This window comes from Nycticebus coucang, chromosome 2, assembly GCF_027406575.1.
Source record: "Nycticebus coucang isolate mNycCou1 chromosome 2, mNycCou1.pri, whole genome shotgun sequence".
In the NCBI taxonomy this organism is placed as follows: Eukaryota; Metazoa; Chordata; class Mammalia; order Primates; family Lorisidae; genus Nycticebus; species Nycticebus coucang.
In genome coordinates, this window is record NC_069781.1 from 100,998,686 (window position 1) to 101,020,292 (window position 21,607).

A 21,607-nucleotide genomic window follows, 5' to 3' on the forward strand; every position below is an offset into this window, starting at 1 on the left:
ATCCCAAAACCAGAGATGTTGGCGTGGATGTGGAGAAAAGGGCACACTTCTAAACTGCTGGTGGGAATGTACACTAATACCTTCCTTTTGTAAGGATGTTTGGAGAATACTTAGAGATCTAAAAATAGACCTGCCATTTGATCTTATAATTCCTCTACTAGGTATATTCCCGGAAGACCAAAAATCACAATATAACAAAGACATCTGTACCAGAATGTTTATTGCAACCCAATTCATAATTGCTAAGTCATGGAAGAAGCCCAAGTGCCCATCAACCCACAAATGGACTAGCAAATTGTGGTACATGTATACCATGGAATATTATGCAGCCTTAAGATGGAGACTTTACCTCTTTAATGCTTACATGGATGGAGCTGGAACATATTCTTCTTAGCAAAGTATCTCAAGAATGGCAGAAAAAGTATAGAATGTACTCAGCCCTACTATGAAGCTAATTTATAGCTTTCATATGAAGGCTATAACCAAACTATAGCACAAGAATATGGGGAAAGGGCCAAGGGAGGGGAAGGGAGGGCGGAGGGAGGGTAATGGGTGGGGCCACACCTACAGCGCATCTTAGAATGGGTACAGATGAAACCTTCTAAATGCAGAATACAAATGTCTACATACAATAACTAAGAAAATGCCATGAAGGCTACATTGAACAGTTTGATGAGAATATTTCAGATTGTATATGAAACTAGCACATTGTATCACTTGATTGCACAAATTTACACAGCTATGATTTAACAATAAGTAAATAAATAAATAGAAGTTCTACTTCTAAAATTTAAAAAAAAAAAACAAAACTAGCAAAATCCCACCAGCCACCAGCCAATCCTGGCTTGGCCAGAGCACAGTGCTCTCCTCTGTGATTTGATCCAAAGTAGGAAGGGCCTCCCACCTTCTAGGAGCAGTGTGACAATGTCAGGCCCCCGTTCCTGCTGAGTTCCTGCCATGTCCCTATGACACTCAGTGGGTGTGATGCCCTCACCAAGGGTGGCAGCCAAGACACTCCAAGGTGAAGTCCAACTGAGAGTCTAAGGACCATCCAAGGAGAACTGTGACAGTGCTGCTGTTCTCTGGGTCTGTGTGACTCTCAGAGAAAGAGAAAGACTTGCACACATCAGCAGAATGCAGACAAGCGGTAGTTGAAAGCGCTGTGTTAAATGAACCAACAGCTCAATCCAAAGGCACCACACAGAACACACAAAGGCAGAGGAAATGGGTCTTTGTTATTTTGCCCAGAGTGGGTGTTGTTTCCCTCCAGTGATCTCAGTGATAGGAAAAGGCTCCCAGACCCTACCATGTCTCCTCAGCTCTTTCAGAGCCGAAGGCCAACTGAGTGTCAGGGAAGTTAAGAATCAAAGGGTTCGCTGTGAGTCAGAGGCCTTTCCAGAGAGGGCCTCCTGCAGCTGGAGTGGGGGAGATACTGGCTTTGGGTCTGGTTGGTGGACAAAAGCAGATCCAGTGCTCAAGATCAAACTGTTTCCTTCTGGCAAAACATGGAGTGAATGGGAAGCATTTGCAGAGAAAGAGGCAGGATTTACAGAGACACCGGTTTTCAGTTCCCAAGTGGAAATACATGGTTAGATACATTTTAAAATCTAGAGCTCATAAAAGGCCACATTTTCTATCAATGTCTACGTCTGATATAAAACTTGTCATGATCTTAGACTCTGGTCCACAAAGAACCAGAGTTAGCTGAGGGAGAAACTGTTTATATAGAGAGCTTAGTGAGAAACACACTTGATTGTGACAAATTGTTATTTCCTTAAATCCTGTTCTTTTGATGAATCCTTTCCCTTATGGTAACTAGATCTCAAAAATTATTAGGTTTTCTGAGTTCAATACAGTGTTGTGCTTTTATAGGAAACTCGCCATTGGGAACCAATGTAAACCTTCATTTGTGACTCAGATGGTTATGCACAGGGGCCATCGCTGAGCTACTAGCGCTCCCCTTTCTAGGGGGTCACAGACAGCCTGGGCAGGTTAGCTCTGCCCAGCGAGACTGGAATGGGATGACAGGTGGGAGAAGCAACACATTAGCTCAGGTTCACAGGGCCTGGGGTCAAAGCACAGCTCTGCCACTCATTGGCTGGAGGCCTGGAGCCCATTGCTTCACCTCTCAGTCCCCAATCTCGTCATCTAGAAGATGGGTTCTTCACAGTATCTAATCCATACGGTTATTGTGAGGATCACACGAGCTACCTAAGGTTAGACACGTGAGCTGTTAATCACCACCATCATTATCATTTGACACAAAGCAATGAAGACCTTTTCCTAAAAGGAAGAACATGTTTATTTCTCCTCCATCCGCTCAGGATACATCTTGCCTACCAGTGACATCATGGAGACAGCATTTTGCCATGTAGCACCAGGCATTAAACAGCATTTGAGAGAGAAAGCAGCCACGCTTTTTATTTCTGCTGTCTAGGGACGTAGGATGCGCCGCCAAAACAGGGAAGCGCGACGAGAGACAAGGTCCGCGTGAAAGACACTCCTTCCAGAGTGGGCGCGGCCAGCCCCTCACTTGGCCGAGTGCTGCTTGTAAACCTCCAGGAACTCCTGCACGTCGTCCGGGGACCCCAAGATGACCGGCGCCCTCTGGTGGATGTCAGTGGGAACGATGTCTAGCACAGCCTCCTTCCCAGTGGTAGCCACGCCCCCCGCCTTCTCCATGACGTAAGCCATGGGGTTACACTCATACAGCAGCCTCAGCTGGAAAACAAGACCAGAGCAGCCGCCTCATACCCGAGGTATTACATAGAGAGGGGACTTGTTCTGTAGCAAAGTAGTGCAGAGCTGGTGGGAGTAACCGATAGTCCCTCTTTCCTACTATGAGGTGGTGAAAGTTCCCTCCCAGCCCTGGTTACATCTGAAAGGAAACGGTTAGCCATTTGTTTAAATTCAGCCATTCATCAGGCCAGAACCCGCAGTAGATTACCTGATGCAAATTCGCGACAGACCACCTGGATGCAGAATGACATTTTGGCAGAACTGATGAGTCCCTTCTCTTTATAGCATGGAAACTGGACTTAATGGGTGACTGTGTGTGTGTTTTGGATGGAGCTTAGGCTATTCTAAAAGCATCAGAAAAATCCATGGTAGTGTCTGGCTGCAGACATCTGGAGAGCAGACTGGCTCCTCCAAACAGTATAATATTGTTTGCAACCCTCTATGCATTCCCTTTACAACTCTCCTAAGGCCCGAGGGCTGGAATTTTGTATGTTATACATCTTGGCAGTTACGTTAAATATTAACTTTTTACCGTTATGCATTTTCGTGCAGCCTGCCTACTGAGCGACAGCTTTTTGCAGGTGTTTCCTGACTCTATTTTCATGTAGGTGTCATGGCCAGATTGGAAAAACAGGGGGGAATAAAAGAGGAGCCTTAATATTTGTGTTCGGGAACAATTTTTGGAGGCATTGAGAAATGTGCTGTAAGGCAGGCTAATCTGATAGGCTGGGGTGCGTGAGGTGCTGCAGCAGAAACGGCATTCTAAGTAGATAAGGGTGCCTTCAGCAGACTGGACCCCATTCACAGCAAACAGCTCTCACTACATCCAAATATATAGATGTCTAACTATCTTAAGGAGAGTAGGGGACTGTCTGTGTCAGCTCTTGCCACTTTCTCTTGGTGGAAGAAAATCCAAATGATAAAGTTAACCAGACAAATGAGTGGATGGTAATGAGGCATTTGCTTCTCTCATGTTTAAAAAAAAACAGAGGTGAAAATAAACTAGACACAGTATGCAGGGGGCACACTGCCACCCTGGGGGGAGGAAAGCAGGTGCTTCTTACCCAGTGTGAGACAGCACAGCCCACCCTGGGGACGCTGTGAGCCTTGGGGTTATGTGGTCAGTGGTAACAGCTCACCTGAAAGTTATAGGTTTACCCAGAGATTCCTTCCTTCCCTAAAAAGTAGCATTTCCCAAGTAGCAAATGTCACCTCATTAGTCATTTCTATTTTATGCTTTTTGAAAGCAACCAAAGAAGACTCCTATTTGGGATGCATATTGGATTTGCTGCCTTTGAAATGAGACTTAGCTGTTTCATTTCCCTTTGTGAATGGAATTTACCTTGCCCAAGCCAAACCACATACCCACTGGAAGCTCTCTGGATGCTTAGTCCCCCTCCTGAGCATTAATTCTCTTTCCCATAGCACTGGAAGGACTCTTAGGAGACCGTTTTTTTATGTTTAGTTGGTATTGCGTGGCTTTACCTTTAATCTAGAAAAGAATACGCCACCGACATCCTTAGCAACTTACTAGAGCATAACAGCTACCATAACCTTTCTATCTTCCTAAATCAAATCCCTCAGGCTGGAAATGCAATCTACTGCTTGTAAGTCACTCTCCAGGGTATGTGCTTACCTTTCCATTGGGGTTCTTCTTGTTAGCGGGGTACAGAAAGATTCCACCATAGACCAGAGTGCGGTGAACATCGGCCACCATGGAGCCCACGTACCTGGCACCATAGGGAGCTGAGTTATCCTGCAAGGTTAAGAACAGCAATGACCAGGGTTGTAGAAAATAAAGAAAGCGAGTTCCCTTTGTGTCCCCTGTGTGTGTTTGATTCCACAGCCTTTCACTGGGCACCTTCCGACGTGTAAAGCACAAAGTAGAACAATGGAGACAGCTCACAAGAGGTCACATCACCCACAGAAGCCCCAAGGAGAGTGTGGTTGACTCTGGCTCTGGGGTCAGGGTAGGCCTCACAAAAATTGTGCCATTTAGTAGCATTGTAAAGGTCAAGAAGTATTTCTGCCAACCTAGGGAGAGGACACTGCTCAAGCCAAGGCTTAGCAACAAGGAGAGAGGAGTGCTATTGTCTGTTTGTTTTCTTTTTTGCAGTTTTCGGCAGGGGCTGAGTTTGAAACCACCACCTCCGGCATATGGGGCCGGCACCTTACTCCATTGAGCCACAGGCGCCACCCTGGGAGTGCTATTGTCACCAGACCTGGCAGAGGAGCCTGTAAGACTAGAGAGAGTATATTCAGGGTGGGGGAAGGAGAATCCAGGGAAATTTAAAGAAGATGACTCAGCTGGAGGAAGAGCCTGGGGCCAGCTCTCAGGACTTCCAACATCATGGGAACAACAGGAAAACAGTAGGTGCCTGTGGGTTTTCAGAAAGGGTATGACAGGACTTTATCTAAAAAAATGCAATCACTGTAACCTAATTTTTTGTACCCTCAATGAATCTCAAACAATAAAAAAAATTCTTTTAAAAGAAAGGGTATGACAACATGACAACATCAGCTATTCCTATGCAGAGCCAGCTCTATAGTCAGCCATTTCTCCTCTTTAGAGTCACTAGTTTGTACCCTCCTTAGGTGGATACTAAGATGGACATTCTCATTCCTGAGATGACTGGTAAAAGCCATCTTGCACGCTAGGCCAAGAGGGACAGATACTGCATGGCTGGTGCCAGGGTGGGAGAACCAGGTGCCAGGACCAGGGACCTGTGGAGAGGAAAATGCCTCATTGCTATACACTCATTCATCTGGGTGAGTTTATCATTCAGATTTTCTTCTGCCAAGAGAACGTTGCAAGAGCTGACACAGACAGTCCCAGTTTGACATGTCAGCGCAAAAATTTCAGTCCCCAGTATGGAGATGAGAACTTAATCACAGGCTTGGTGCAGATGAAAATCCAACTGACTTCCATCCCTCTTTTCTTTCACCTCAAAGGTGAATCATGAAATCAATGGGTTTTCCACGTAACTCAAGAAGCCCAAATGAGGTCAAGGCCCTTAATCGCAGGGTCCATTCTCCCCTCAGAGGACACCCCCTCCCTTCAGAGCTGCCCCTGATGCCAGATGTCTGGACACTGCCTCAGCCCTACCCCAGACCCCTCACTTACTGGGGGGAACTTCTTCCTCTTGACATACTCAGTGACAGCAGGGTCAAAGTCCTTGGCGTAGCCTTCGTTAAGGCTGTAGATGTTACCTTTCTTTTTGATCTTCACATCTTTGTCCACCAAAATGAACTCTCCGATGGCCTTCAGAGACACAGAAGGGAAGGTCAGGAGAAGACCAGCTGTCTCCCCCAGGCACAGACACATGTGCATTTCACAGGTCTAGGCTGGGGAAGTGGCCTCACCTCACCCCGGGGCACAAGTGACTTCTGCCAAATTCTCCAAGAATTGCAAATGGGGGAGGGAGAGAGAAAGTGCTGAGAACAAATGACAAGGAAATGGAGGGGGAGAGGGAGAGGAGGCTGCAGAAGCCATGGGTGATAAAAGAGACTTTGACTTTGCAAGTGAGTTCAGTAAATCAAGAAAGAAACCACGCAGAGGGCTGCGCCTGTGGCTCAGTGGGTAGGGCGCCGGCCCCACATGCCGAGGGTCGTGGGTTCAAGCCCAACCCTGGCCAAACTGCAACAAAAAATAGCCGGGTGTTGTGGCGGATGCCTGTAGTCCCAGCTACTCGAGAGGCTGAGGCAAGAGAATCCCTAAGCCAGGAGTTGGAGGTTGCTGTGAGCTGTGTGACGCCACGGCACTCTACCGAGGGCCATAAAGTGAGACTCTGCCTCTACAAAAAAAAGAAAAAGAAAGAAACCACGCAGAATAGGGAGGGCAGAGATGCGCAAAACAGCAAAAGCCCTGAGAATAAGGCCTGTGTTCCCAGAGCGATGGAGGATGTGCGAGCCGGTACGAAAATAGGCCATGAGTTGGTCCGGACAGCGGGTGGCCGTGGGAGAGACGGGCGACTGCAGGACCAGCCTCTGAGTGACACCAGCGCCCAGGGCTGTTCTCAGCTTTATCCAGGGCTTTAGCCTGAGGTAAGTGTTCCCCTCTGTGCGTTTCCATAGAACAAAGTAGAACCCAGAGTTTGGGTCCCAGCACATTTAGCTTCAGACCTACGCTCAGTGACCGGCAGTTTTCTCCGCGCACCTCCTCCCTCACGGAGCCCCAGCGCTCAGCGTGTGCCCTTGGGGTCTGGGTTCTCCAACGGAGGTTTAGATTTGGGAAAAAATGCTACATGACTGCTGCTCGTCTGGATTAAGGACTGTTCCTTGCCATGTCAGTAGATTTCGGGGTCCACGTGTTTTTGCTACAGGGGTGAAATGTAAACTTCTGAAACAATGTCTCCTGCAGCTCCCGGGTGGACTGGACTAAGGATTTTCGTGGGCCCCTGTGTGTCGCTGGTACGAGGTCCCTCGGGGCTCCGTAGTATGAGAGCTGAGAGGAAAGGGGGACCCAGCCACACCTCCCCCGGCCATTTATTCCCACGGCCCCGACTGGTTCCTGCCCATATGGGGTATGCCAAAACCAGAAAGTAGCCATCTCACAACCGGGACTGGTGCAGAACCCGGGGAGCTGTCCAGACGCGGTCCCGGTACCCCGACCAGAGTCTCGGGTGTGAAGGAGAGAAGCCCCCCTGCTTATGGAGCTGAGAAGCAACTGCTCTTGGCGAGTTTAGTTAAAGCCCTGTAGAGACGCAAATAGAGCGGTGGTGGTGGTTTCAGCAGAAACCATCAGCCTGTCCTTGCAGCCCAAACGAAGTTGAAGCACTTGGTCTCTCCTGGGAGAGCCTTGCCTCTCCCAGCAGCAGCGAGCAGCAGGTGGCGCTGGGACCCCAGCAGGCCTGCACTGCTCTCTGAGGGCAAAGACCACCAAACACACGGAAACTTACTCCAAGATACCGCCTGCAATCTGCAAACGAGAAGAGATTTCATTTTCCCCACACATTCATCAACTAAAGGTAGCAGAGAAAGCACCAGAAGAATGTCTGGGGTGGCAGGAAATGCCCGGCGAGGCACAAATCAGCAAACATCAGGGGCGCCTGAACCTGCGCGTCCTGGCTTCAGATGAAACTTTGCTCTGGATCTGCCATCATTTCCCCTGAGGTCGCCCTATTTGGAGACTTTAACTGGTGCTCTGACCTTACCCTGGTTTTATTTATTGAGTGCCCCAGGCTTCCAGGCAGGGGAACGTCCAGCTGGGTAAGAGTGCCTGGGACAAAGGTCGCCTGTGTGCCACCTTTGACCTGCCCCACCTGCTGCTCACACCCAGGCCTTACCCAAGCAGCCTGTCTCCCACAGGGGTCCCACTGGCTGCACCTTGCTCTCAGTTTGTCAGCCAGAAGCACCGTATGCATAGGGTGTCGCATTAATGCCACCTGACAACACTGCTAAAATTTAAAAAGGGGCATAAATCTAATTCATTTCCCCAAACACGTAATGAAGATGCCAATGTATTAAAGATTATTCTCTGGAGTCTGTGTTTCAATGGTGGGTTTCATTGTGCCAGGTATTAAAGAGATGACTTTTCTCAATTTACCTGCTCTGTTGATACAGTCACCTAACTCAATGAATAAATAACTCAAAAATTAGTAATGTATACCTTGTCTCTCCATCTCCCTCTGCATGGAAAAAATTATCCACAAATTAAAATCATTAATGAACATTTTTCATGGCACCATGGGCTCCTTTCTATAAGGTAACTTTTCTCAATGAGGTAGAGTAAGGGATTGTCTTCATATTCTTCTGTATTTTTATTTCCTTGAGCTGGTCAAAGCCTTGTGACTGCAAGAACTAACTGGAGATTTGTGAGCATGCGCACAGAACCAAATACATTTGGGAGCTATTTTTTTTCTTTCTTTTTTTTTTTATTGTTAAATCATAGCTGTGTACATTAGTGCAATCGCCTGTACCCACTCTAAGATGCACCATAGATGTGGTCCCACCCATTACCCTCCCTCCACCAAAACCTCCCCCCTCCCTTCCCCTTCCTTGGCTCTTTCCCCATAGTCTTGTGCTATAGTTGGGTTATAGTCTTCGTGTGAAAGCTATAATTTAGCCTCATAGTAGGGCTGAGTACATTGGATACTTTTTCTTCCATTCCTGAGATACTTTGCTAAGAAGAATATGTTCCAGCTTTTGGGAGATATTTTTGAGGAAATACTATCATTCACAGCTTTAGCTGGGACACTTGTTCATCTCAGAAAAGCCCCTCTTGGTGGATAAGGTAGGTAGAACGGCTGGAAATGGACAGAGTGGGTGGCTAACAGACCTCCTGCAGCTCTACCCAGCCATAGCGAGATTTAGTTGGCTAGCATAGTGTTTTCCACGTTAGAAACACTGTGTGCTTCAAAATCCAGGGTTTCTTGAACCGTCAGAAGACTTGGCAGGCTGGGCCCTCTTCCTAATAGAAACTGTTGGACTCTTAATTCACCCCAGCTCCCCCTGCAGCCCCAGCCTGCCTCTCCAGCACATCCACTCACTGCCACCAGCCAAGGCCAGCCCCTGCCAGATCTCTCACCCGGTCCAGCATGAAGCAGTTGACACCATGCTCCACGGCAAGCACCAGCATGCTGGCGCTGCCATACAGGGCATAGCTGGCTGCCACCAGGTTCCTGCCTGGCTGTAGAGCGTCCTCCGAAGGCTCATTAGTTGATTTCTAGAGTAAGAAAGAAACCAAAGTATTTTTTTGTTTTGTTTTGTTTCATGGTTCTTTTTTCCAGTTCAAGCATTACCAGGAGGCATGATCAGCCACCCTTCTGATGAGATAGGGCATCTTCCCAGAGGGGCCTCCCCCACACATCTGTAATATCCTGATTCTATTACCACGGCAACCTTTCCACCAGACCCCACATTTCCTGCATCTGGATCCTTCTTTCCAATCAGCATCCTTCTTCAATTTTTGTAACTTGATATTCTCTCATTTCTCCACTATCACTTCCAAAAAAGATCATGCCTTCTTGAGAGCTCCCACTAATTTAATCTTATCATGGGCATCAACGTCTTTCACCTGCCTGCTCCATCTTCATTTGAACAAATGAACCCTGGGCTACAGGGCAGCGAGCCTGGTGAGGAATCAATTTCATGAGTTCTTGCCAACTGCAATGCAAACCTCACTGAGCTATGGCTCGTGTCACTCACACATTGGGGAGGGTCTCAGAAATACAGGAACTCAGAATGTCTTCCCAGAGTCATTATGGGGCAGGGTAGATGTTTTCTCATTTTTTGCCTATCACCCACAGTAGGAAACACACTTTACATCACAAACCAGTACCACACATGCTGAAAACTCAGCACAATACTGCCTACACTTAGAACATGGCATCACTCTAATCTTTCCGTGTTTTCCATTTGAAACACACACCCTGTGTCTGTCACGTGATCCACAGCTTGTCTCCTCCTAAAGAGGGGAGCACCTTCAGAGCTGGCTCCTCAGCCGTGATCTCTTACAGGCAGCTCTCCTCTTTATTAACATGATTGGCCTCTTTGGTCCCCCAAACAGTCTCAAACAAACATTCCAGCTTGAAAAATCTTTGCTTGAATTGAACAGAAATGAAAATGGGCAATTTTCCTCAATTTCACTTGTTCCTTCCACATGAGACAGTCCAGCGGCTGAGAGTAAGCAGAGATATCTATCATGAAGCTGCAGAGGGAAGTCATCTCAACAAAAATATCCCAGGTAATTTCTTCCTGTAACTTTCCAAAGGGAGGCCCAGGCCATCTGCACTGCAGTCACCTGGGAAACTCGCTAGATGTGTGCTTTCTGGAGTTGCAGCCTGGACTCACTATGTCGGATGTCCTGCAGTGCTTGGCACATTGTGGCACGGGTGATTCTTGCACTAAAGTTTAAGAACTTGTTACTCGAGTGGCGCCTGTGGCTCAGTCGGTAGGGCGCCGACCCCATATACTGAGGGTGACAGGTTCGAACCCAGCCCTGGCCAGCTAAAACAGCAGTGGCAACTGCAACAAAAATGGCCTGGTGTTCTGGCAGGCACCTGTATTCCCAGGTACTCAGGAGGCTGAGGCAAGAGAATCACCCTAGCCCAAGAGCTGGAGGTTGCTGTGTGCTGGGAGGTGATGGCACTCTGCTGAGGGTGACAAAAAAAAAAAGAACTTTTTACTCATGTAAAAGGAAGAATCACAAAAGCTATTTCTCTCCTCCCCCATTGCTCATTTCTTCTCCTCACGGTTTTCATCTGGGTGGTTGATCAGTTAACTGGTTGGGTTGAGTTGAGTCATTTGATTTAGTTTGGTTTATATTCATCAGTTAGTGCAGTGCAGGTAAATAGATTCACACAAGATGAAAGCCTTGAGTTGTTTTCCCTAACCCTAAATTTGCCAATGCAGTCTTGAAAAAAATACAACTAATGTATGAATCACTTGTTCAAGGGTCATTTTAATAACTATTAGCTTCCCCACTGGGCATCTAACTATCCTCTCACCCTACTGCAGGCTTTGAGTAACCAATTCTCCACCAAGAAAAGTGTCCCAGATTTTCCCAACCATTCATGCCTGCCTGTGGTGAAGGTGCAAAAGTAAACAGCCTTTCCTTGAAATGAAGTCACAAAATGCTCTTACACTCCCTTGTATGGCAAGAAGAAATAGTAATACTGTCTATAACCCACACACGCAGAAGAAAGAGAAAATATGCCAAGATGTGGTGGCTCATGCCTGTAATCCCAGCACTCTGAGAGGCCAAGGAAGGAGGATCCCTTGAGGTCAGGAATTTCACACCAATCTGAATAAGAGCGAGATCCCATCTCTACTAAAAATAGAAAATATTAACTGAGCAGGGTGATGCACACCTGTAGTCCCAGCTGTACATGGGAGGTTGAGGTGGCAGGATTCCTCGAGCCCAGGAATTTGAAGTTGCGATGAGCTATAGTGACACCACTCTACTGTGGCGACAGAGTACTCTGTCCAAAACAAAAAATATAAACAGAAAGTAATTTCATTGAGTCGTGGATTTGGAGGAATTCTTCTCTAGCCAGGCCCCCTTTCTAATTGGTTGAAGTCCTTCCTCTAAACCCTAAGCAATGATGCTTTCCCTCCCGGGGAATCTATTCCATTCTTTTGCACAAGGCCAGGGATCAATGAGCACAAAGCATTTGTCAACATTAGAAAGTCTCTGGACCCTACCTTTCTATATTACCTGCTGTAGGTATTGGTCTCTGTTTTATTTCACCCCATAGGAAATACAGGGAAGATACAAGGGGTTCTGGAGGCTTGAGGTTTTGGAAGAGAAAGTAGGCCTGGGGGCCATGAGCAAACCAATCTGGTGACTCATGTCACCAACGACCTTTCCTCACAGAGGCAACCAAACACTCCTTTTGAAACTCGGCTTTTAGTTGTGGGGACGGGATATTTTTAAAGAATATCTCAAATTAGCACATGTCTGGTAGGGGGTGACCAAGCTAGAGAGAAGTCTAAAAGTCATTTCCCTTGAAAGGTGTTTAGCTTAAAGAAGGAACTAGGGGTGGGGGGCAAGAAAGCTGTGGCCAAACATGTAGAAGAATCTTATTTTCTGATATTCTAAAGACCAAGTGAGCAATAATAGGATTTTGACTCCACCTGTGGACAAAACATGATGGTCTCCCAGCATCTCAGGAGAACATGCTCCTTCTGACTATCTCAGCCAGAGCTGAGGGCCTCTGGAGAGAGGTTACAGCAGGGCCCATGTGGACATGGAATCATGTGCCCTGCCAGGTCCCTTTTAAGCCTGTTTCCAGGCGTCGTGTGGCCATGGCCTGATCACTGCTGGAGGTCCTAGTTATGGATTTCTCCCTGAGCATGTGTGCTGAATTCCAGCACAGAACCTTCTCTGCAGAGAGCAGGAAGGGTCTCCTTGGAAGCACCATCTACATCAAGTTTATGCCCTACAAGCCCTCAAATAGTTTCAAACAGTAAAACTTTGAAAACTGAAATGACATTAAGGGCTGTGTCACACTCATCATCTCTTTCCATCTTTTAAGTCACTGAAGGTTTATTGAGAAGAGTGTGGAGACTCTTGCTGACAGCTCTGTCTGGCAATCACAGTTCAAGCCGGTATTGCAAGCTGGTTTTGTTGTTGTTGTTGTTGATAGCCAGAGTCTACCCATTTTCTCCTTCAAAGAGGCTTATATTGGGGAGGGGGAGTGAGGTAGAAAATAGGTCTGGCAAACATCGGTGCTACTTTATTTTTTGGTTAAGTCATTATCCAGAGGTTTTCTTCCATAGGAATGAATTTTGCTATACACCTTTCTTGCTATACTACAGATTTGGTACTTTACAAGAAAAATTGTTTCCCTCCATGTCTATAACAGGAATGGTATGTTTCTTGGCATGGCTTGGAAAACAGATGACTCATTGCCTTTGGCTTTATGGCATGAGAATGTCAACTTTTCTTTTTTTGAGATTGAGTCTCACTCTCTTGCCCTGGCATTGTGTCATAGCTCACAGCAACCTCCGACTCCTGGGATCAAGCAATCTAACTGCCTCAGCCTCTTGAATAGCTGGGCGTGCAGAAGCCCACCACAGTACCTGGATAACTTTTCTATTTTTAGTAGAGACAGGCTCTCACTCTTGTTCAGGCTAGTCTCAAACTCCTGAGCTCAAACAATCCACCCTCTTCTGCCTTCCAGAGCATTCAAACCTTCTATGACTCAAATTGATTTTGGTGTGGATCTGCCTCTGACCCAAGACAAAGAAAAATGCTCTCTGATGACCAAAGGCAAGGGTGCCACAGTGATGCTACTTTTTGTGAGTTTGAAAAGCAACTGTGCACAATATCAGACAATAAGTCACTTTTAGAGATCAAATACAAATTTGGGTATCATTTCTCTTTTTTTGGAAACAGAGAGCTCACAGCAACCTCAGACTCCTGGGCTCAAGCCATCCTCCTGCCTCAGCCTCCTGAGTATCTGGGACTACAGGTGCCTGCCTGGTACCACAAGCAGCTGGCTTTTCTATTTTTAGTAGAGACAGGGGTCTTGTCTCGCTCTTGCTCAGGCTGGTCTCCAACTCCTGAACTCTGCTCATCCACCCATCCTGGTGGGTTTCACTTGAATAAGTTAATGCCTCTCTGGGTAGTATTTCCAACAGAGTTCAGCTGAATTAACTGCTTCATTTATTAAGATGTAGAAACAGAGGTTTAGCCACAAGTCTGTGAGGTTTCCTTTCTAAAATAAACAAGAGGTGATACTAAGAGGACGTAGTTTAGATTTCATAATGTTTTATGATGGGTTCGCAGGTGTTTATTCGGCTTTTCACCTGTCTTTATAATCGAGCCTGCTCCCTGTCTCTCTGTTGCTCTCTCTCTCTTTTCTCTCTCTCTCTCTCTCTCTCACACACACACACACACACACGCACACACACACAAACTTAAAAACAAAAAGGTAAGAGAAGTTCTGGAGACAGCTCAGCTCCTGCAGTGAGAAGGCCCAAGGCAGGGTCTGGGTTCACCTCCTGCTTTCTATGACTCAGAGCAGGGCTCAGCAAACTTTTCCCACAATGGACAGATAGTATTTTAGGTTTTTTGGGTCATAGAGTCTCTAGAATAACTATTCTAGCATGACAGTGTAGCATAAAATCAGCCAATGGCTGAGAGGAACAGGGTAGAGTCGGGAGAAGGGCCTGTAAGAAGGAGAGGAGACCATTCATTCCAGGGACTGGAAAGGCTTTAATTTGCAGAGAAAGAGAAAAGACAGAGTCAAGTCTGAACAGGATTCAGCTCAGCTCTCACACAGTTTCAAGAAGCTTTCACTCCTCAAACCCATGTTTCACTGTTACATTCTCTCTTAATGACCTAGTGGATCTTTATTATGCAATTAAGCCTGAAAAACTCAGAACTTGAAGGCTGGCATAGTGGGTCATGCCTATAATCCCAGCACGCTGAGAAGCTGAGGCAAGAGGATCCCTTGACGCTAGGAGTTTGAGAACAGCCTGGGCAATATAACCAGACTCTGTCTCTACAAAAATTTTAAAAGTTAACTGAGAGTGGTGGTACATGACTGTAGTCCCCACTACCTGTGAATATATCTTGAGCCCAGGCATTCAAGGTCATATGAACTATGATCGTGGCACTGTGCTCCAGCCTGAGACAAAAAGCAAGACCACGTCTCTATGAAAAAAAAAAAAAAAAGAAAAAGAAAACAAAAACTCAGGACTTGACATACAAATCTATTCAAGGCTCACATGATACATTCTGGCTGGTCCACCACCGTGAAATAGGACTGAATGTTGAACCTCAACTTTTCCTTTGATCCAAAACCAGGTGCTTGAAACATCACATTTTACCTTTCTATTGTTGCCAAAAATGGTTCCAATGGACACAAGGCAGTTATTGTTGGAAGATCCATCAAGGGAATCAAAACAGACCACATATTTACCCTGAGCAAAGAAAAAAGAAATATGACTTTTTTAAAATAATTATTTTTATTTTTTATTTTTTTAACAATTAATGGTGAAATTTATTTATTAATTATTATTAAATCATAGCTGTGTACATTAATGTGATCATGGGGCACCATACATTGCTTTTATAGACTGTTTGACACATTTTCATCACGCTGGTTAATATAGCCTTCCTAGCATTTTCTTAGTTATTGTGTTAAGACATTTACATTCTACATTTGCTAAGTTTCACATATACCCTTGTAAGATGCACTGCAGGTGTAATTCTACCAATCACCCTCCCTCCTCCCACCTCCCCACTCCCTACCCTCCCTTTCCCCCTACCCCCTATTCTTAGCTTATAACTGGGTTATAGCTTGCATGTGAAAGCCATAAATTACTTTCATAGTAGGGCTGAGTACATTGGATAATTTTTCTTCCATTCTTGAGATACTTTACTAAGAAGAATATGTTCCAGCTCCATCCATGTAAACATGGAAGAGGTAAAATCTCCATCTTTCTGTAAGGCTGCATAATATTCCATGGTGTACATATACCATAATTTATTAATCCATTCGTGGATCGATGGGCACTTGGGCTTTTTCCATGACTTAGCAATTATGAATTGGGCTGCAATAAACATTTTGGTACAAATTCTGGTATATTATCTTTGTTATAATGTGATTTTTGGTCTTCTGGGTATATACCTAGTAGAGGAATTATAGGATTGAATGGCAGATCTATTTTTAGATCTTTAAGTGTTCTCCAAACATCTTTCCAAAGGGAATGTATTAATTTGCATTCCCACCAGCAGTGTAGAAGTGTTCCCTTTTCTCCACATCCACTCCAACATCTCTGGTCTTGGGATTTTGTGATATGGGCTAATCTTACCTGAGTTAGATGATATCTCAAAGTAGTTTTGATTTGCATTTCTCTGATGATTAAAGATGATGAGCGTTTTTTCATATGTCTGTAGGCCGTGCGCCTGTCTTCTTCAGAGAAGCTTCTCTTCAAGTCCCTTGCCCAGCCTGCAATAGGATCACTTGTTCTTTTCTTGCTTATATGTTTGAGTTCTCTGTGGATTCTGGTTATTAAACCTTTGTCGGAGACATAACCTGCAAATATCTTCTCCCATTGTGAGGGCTATTTGCCTGCTTTACTTACTGTGTTCTTGGCTGTGCAGAAGCTTTTTCATTTGATCAGGTCCCAGTAGTGTATTTTTGAAGCTGCTTCAATTGCCTGGGCGTGGGTCCTCCTCATAAAATACTCACCCAGACCAATTTCTTCAAGGGTTTTCCCTGCACTCTCTTCTAGTATTTTTATAGTTTCATGTCTTAAGTTTAAATCTTTAATCCAGTGAGAGTCTATCTTAGTTATTGGTGAAAGATGTGGGTCCAGTTTCAGTCTTCTACAGGTCTCCAGCCAGTTCACCCAGCACCATTTGTTAAATAGGGAATCTTTTCCCAACTGAATGTATTTTTTTTTTTTTTTTTGTAGAGACAGAGTGTCACTTTATGCCCTTCGGGTAGAGTGCCATGACATCACACAGCTCACAGCAACTTCCAACTCCTGGGCTTAAGCGATTCTCTTGCCTCAGCCTCCCGAGTAGCTGGGACGACAGGAGCCCGCCACCATGCCCAGCTATTTTTTGGTTGCAGTTCAGCCGGGGCCGGGTTTGAACCCGCCACCCTCGGTATGTGGGGCCAGCGCCTTACCGACTGATCCACAGGCGCCGCCCGTATTTTTTTTTTTTATTGTTGGGGATTCATTGAGGGTACAATAAGCCATGTTACACTGATTGCATTTGTTAGGTAAAGTCCCTCTTGCAATCATGTCTTGCCCCCAGAAGGTGTGGCACACACCAAGGCCCCACCCCTCTCCCTCCTTCCCTCTCTCTGCTTTTCCTTCCCCACCCATGAGCTTAATTGTCATTAATTGTCCTCATATCAAAATTGAGTACATAGGATTCATGCTTCTCCATTCTTGTGATGCTTTACTAAGAATAATGTCTTCCACTTCCATCCAGGTTAATACGAAGGATGTAAAGTCTCCATTTTTTTTTAATAGCTGAATAGTATTCCATGTATACATATATCAAAGCTTGTTAATCCATTCCTGGGTTGGTGGGCATTTAGGCTGTTTCCACATTTTGGCGATTGTAAATTGAGCTGCAATAAACAGTCTAGTACAAGTGTCTTTATGATAAAAGAATTTTTTTTTTCCTTCTGGGTAGATGCCCAGTAATGGGATTGCAGGATCAAATGGCAGGTCTAGCTTGAGTGCTTTGAGGTTTCTCCATACTTCCTTCCAGAAAGGTTGTACTAGTTTTCAGTCCCACCAGCAGTGTAAAAGGGTTCTCTTCTCTCCACATCCACGCCAGCATCTGCAGTTTTGAGATTTTGTGATGTGGGCCATTCTCACTGGGGTTAGATGGTATCTCAGGGTGGTTTTGATTTGCATTTCTCTAATATATAGGGATGATGAACATTTTTTCATATGTTTGTTAGCCATTCGTCTGTCTTCTTTAGAGAAGGTTCTATTCATGTCTCTTGCCATTGATATATGGGATTGTTGGCTTTTTTCATGTGTATTAATTTGAGTTCTCTATAGATACTAGTTATCAAGCTTTTGTCTGATTCAAAATATGCAAATATCCTTTCCCATTGTGTAGGTTGTCTCTTTGCTTTGGTTGTTGTTTCCTTGGCTGTACAGAAGCTTTTCAGTTTAATGAAGTCCCATTTGTTTATTTTTGTTGTTGTTGCAATTGCCATGGCAGTCTTCTTCATGAAGTCTTTCCCCAGGCCAATATCTTCCAGTGTTTTTCCTATGCTTTCTTTGAGGATTTTTATTGTTTCATGCCTTAAATATAAATCCTTTATCCATCTTGAATCAATTTTTGTGAGTGGGGAAAGGTGTGGGTCCAGTTTCAGTCTTTTACAAGTGGATATCCAGTTCTCCCAACACCATTTACTGAATAGGGAGTCTTTCCCCCAAGGTATGTTCTTGTTTGGTTTATTGAAGATTAGGTGGTTGTAAGATGTTAGTTTCATTTCTTGGTTTTCTATTTGATTCTAAGTGTCTATGTCTCTATTTTTGTGCCAGTACCATGCTGTGTTGAGCACTATGGCTTTGTAGTACAGACTAAAATCTGGTATGCTGATGCCCCCAGCTTTATTTTTGTTACAGAGAACTGCCTTAGCTATACGGGGTTTTTATGTTTCCATACAAAACGCAGAATCATTTTTTCCAAATCTTGAAAGTATGATGTTCGTATTTTGATAGGAATGGCATTGAATAGGTAGATTGCTTTGGGAAGTATAGATATTTTAACAATGTTGATTCTTCCCATCCATGAGCATGGTGTGTTCTTCCATTTGTTAAAATCCTCTGCTATTTCCTTTCTGAGGATTTCATAATTTACTTTATAGATGTCCTTCACCTCCTTCGTTAGGTATATTCCTAGGTATTCCATTTTCTTTGTAACTATTGTGAAGGGAGTTGTGTCCTTAATTAGCTTCCTGTCTTGACTGTTATTGGCGTATTGACTTGTGGACATTGATTTTATATCCGGAAACATTACTGTATTTTTTTATGACTTCTAGGAGTCTTGTGGTTGAGTCTTTTGGATTCTCTAAGTATAGGATCATGTCATCAGCAAAGAGGGAGAGTTTGACCTCCTCTGCTCCCATTTGGATTCCCTTTATTTCCTTGTCTTGCCTAATTGTATTGGCTACAACTTCCAGCACTATGTTGAATAGTAAAGGTGACAGAGGACAACCTTGTCTGGTTCCAGTTCTAAGAGGAAAAGCTTTCAGTTTTACTCCATTCAGTTAAATATTAGCTGTGGGTTTGTCATAGATAGCTTCAATCAGTTTTAGAAATGTGCCACCTATGTCTATACTCTCCAGTGTTCTAATTAGAAAAGAATGCTGGATTTTATCAAATGCTTTTTCTGCATCTATTGAGAGGATCATATGATCTTTATTTTTGCCTCTGTTAATATGGTAGATAACGTTTATGGACTTGCATATGTTAAATCAGCCTTGCATCCCTGGGATGAAACCTACCTGATCATGGTGTATGACTTTTTTGATGATAAGCTGTAATCTATTGGCTAGAATTTTGTTGAGAATTTTTGCGTCTATATTCATGAGTGAGATTGGTCTGAAATTCTCCTTTTTGTTTGGGTCTTTTCCTGGTTTGGGTATCAGGATGATGTTTGCTTCATAGAATGTGTTGGGGAAGATTCCTTCTTCCTCAATTTTTTGGAATAATTTCTGCAGTACAGGAATAAGTTCTTCCTTGAAGGTTTGATAGAATTCTGGTGTGAAGCCATCTGGACCAGGGCATTTTTTGGTTGGAAGATTTTTTATTGTTTCTTTAATCTCAGTGCTTGAAATTGGTCTATTCAGGAGCTCTATTTCTTCCTGGCTAAGTCTAGGGAGAGGGTGTGATTCCAAATATTGATCCATTTCCTTCCCATTGTCAAATTTCTGGGCATAGAGTTTCTGGTAGTATTTAGAGATGATCTCTTGTATCTCTGTGGGATCGGTTGTTATTTCTCCTTATCATTTCTGATTGAGGTTACTAGAGATTTTACTTTTCTATTTCTCGTTAGTCTGGCCAATGGTTTATCTATTTTATTTATTTTTTTAAAAAACCAACTCCTTGTTTCATTAATTTTCTGAATGATTCTATTGTTTTCAATTTCATTGATCTCTGATTTGATTTTGGAGATTTCTTTTCTTCTACTGAGTTTAGGCTTAGATTGTTCTTCTTTTTCCAAGTCCATAAGATGGCTTGTGAGATTGTTGATGTGCTCTCTTTCTGTTTTTCGAATGTAGGCATCTATAGTGATAAATTTTCCTCTTAAAACTACTTTTGCAGTATCCCACAGGTTTTGGTAGCTTGTGTCTTCAGTGTTGTTATGCTCAAGGAAGTTAATGATTTCCTCTTTTATTTCTTCCTTCATCCATCTGTCATTCAACAGAAGGTTGTTTAATTTCCATGCCGTTCTGTGGGGTCGAACCTTTTCGTTAGAGTTGAGTTCCACCTTTAGTGCCTCATGGTCTGAGAAGATACAAGGTAAAATTTCAATTCTTTTTATTCTGTTGATAATTGTTTGTGTCCCAGGATATGATCAATTTTGGAGACTGTTTCAGGGGGTGATGAGAAGAATGTATATTCTTTATCTTTGGGGTGGAGTGTTCTATATGCGTCTGTCAAGCATAGTTGTTCTAGGGTCTCATTTAAATCTCTTACATCTTTGTTCAATTTCTGTTTAGAGGATCTGTCCAGCTCTGTAAGAGGTGTGTTAAAGTCCCCTGTTATGATGGTATTATCAGATATCATATTGCTCAGACTGAGTAAGGTCTGCTTCAAGAATCTGGGAGCATTTAAATTGGGTGCATAAATATTTAGAATTGAAATGTCTTCTTGTTGTATTTTTCCCTTGAGCAATATAAAGTGACCATCTTTGTCTTTTTTGACTTTAGTTGCTTTAAATCCACATGTATCTGAAAATAAGATTGCAACTCCTCTTTTCTTCTGAATTCCATTTGCCTGAAAAATTGTCTTCCAACCCTTGACTCGGAGCTTTAATTTGTCTTTTGAAGCCAGGTGTGTTTCTTGCAGACAGCAAATGGATGGCTTGTGTTTTTTAATCCAGTCAGCCAATCTATGTCTCTTCAGTGGGGAATTCAAGCCATTAACATTTATGGAGATAATTGATAAGTGTGGTAGTATTCTATTCGTCTTATTTGGTGAGAGTCCATTGCTTAGTTTTATCTTTTGCATCAGTGTGGAGGGTAGGTTCTGTCCTTTGATTTCTGAGTTCTTACTTTGCTGCTGATCCATTGTGGTGGTCAGTGTGCAGAACGGGTTGAAGTATTTCCTGTAGAGCTGGTCTTGTTGTGGCGAATTTCCTCAATGTTTGTATATCCGTAAATGATTTGATTTCTCCGTCAATTTTGAAGCTTAGCTTAGCAGGGTACAGAATTCTGGGCTGGAAATTGTTCTGTTTAAGTAGATTAAAGGTAGATGACCATTGTCTTCTTGCTTGGAAAGTTTCATTAGAGAAGTCTGCGGTCACTCTGATGGATTTGCCCCTGTAGGTCAACTGGCGCTTACTCCTGGCAGCTTGCAGAATCTTTTCTTTTGTCCTGACTTTGGACAGATGCAAGACGAACATATTGGTTTATCATAATATGTCTTGGAGAAGCTCGGTTAGAGTTGAGGTGACCTGGGTTCTGATATCCCTCTGAAAGCAGTGTGTCAGAATCTTTGATGATATTTGGGAAATTTTCTTTTATAATATTCTCTAGTATGGCTTCCATTCCTCTGGAGCATTCTTCTTCCCCTTCTGGGATTCCTATAACTTGTATGTTGGAATGCTTCATAAAGTCCCATAATTCTGACAGTGAATGTTCTGCTTTCTCTCTCTTCTTTTCTGCCTCTTTTACTATCTGAGTTATCTGAAGAACTTTGTCTTCTA

At 44.0% G+C, this 21,607-nt stretch overlaps 1 protein-coding gene across 1 annotated transcript in view; it reads right to left on the reverse strand.

Annotated features, from left to right (window-relative positions):
• Window positions 1-2,302: 2,302 nt before the first annotated feature.
• The window catches only part of LOC128597901 (fructose-1,6-bisphosphatase 1-like), a 35,705-nt gene continuing 16,400 nt past the window's right edge, over window positions 2,303-21,607 (reverse strand). The window contains exons 4-7 of the mRNA XM_053608332.1: window positions 9,266-9,403; window positions 5,864-6,001; window positions 4,376-4,495; window positions 2,303-2,721 (exon numbers count right to left, since the gene is read on the reverse strand). Of these exons, the coding sequence (XP_053464307.1) occupies window positions 2,530-2,721; window positions 4,376-4,495; window positions 5,864-6,001; window positions 9,266-9,403 (588 nt within the window). The 3' untranslated portion in view covers window positions 2,303-2,529. The remainder of the gene's footprint in view (window positions 2,722-4,375; window positions 4,496-5,863; window positions 6,002-9,265; window positions 9,404-21,607) is intronic.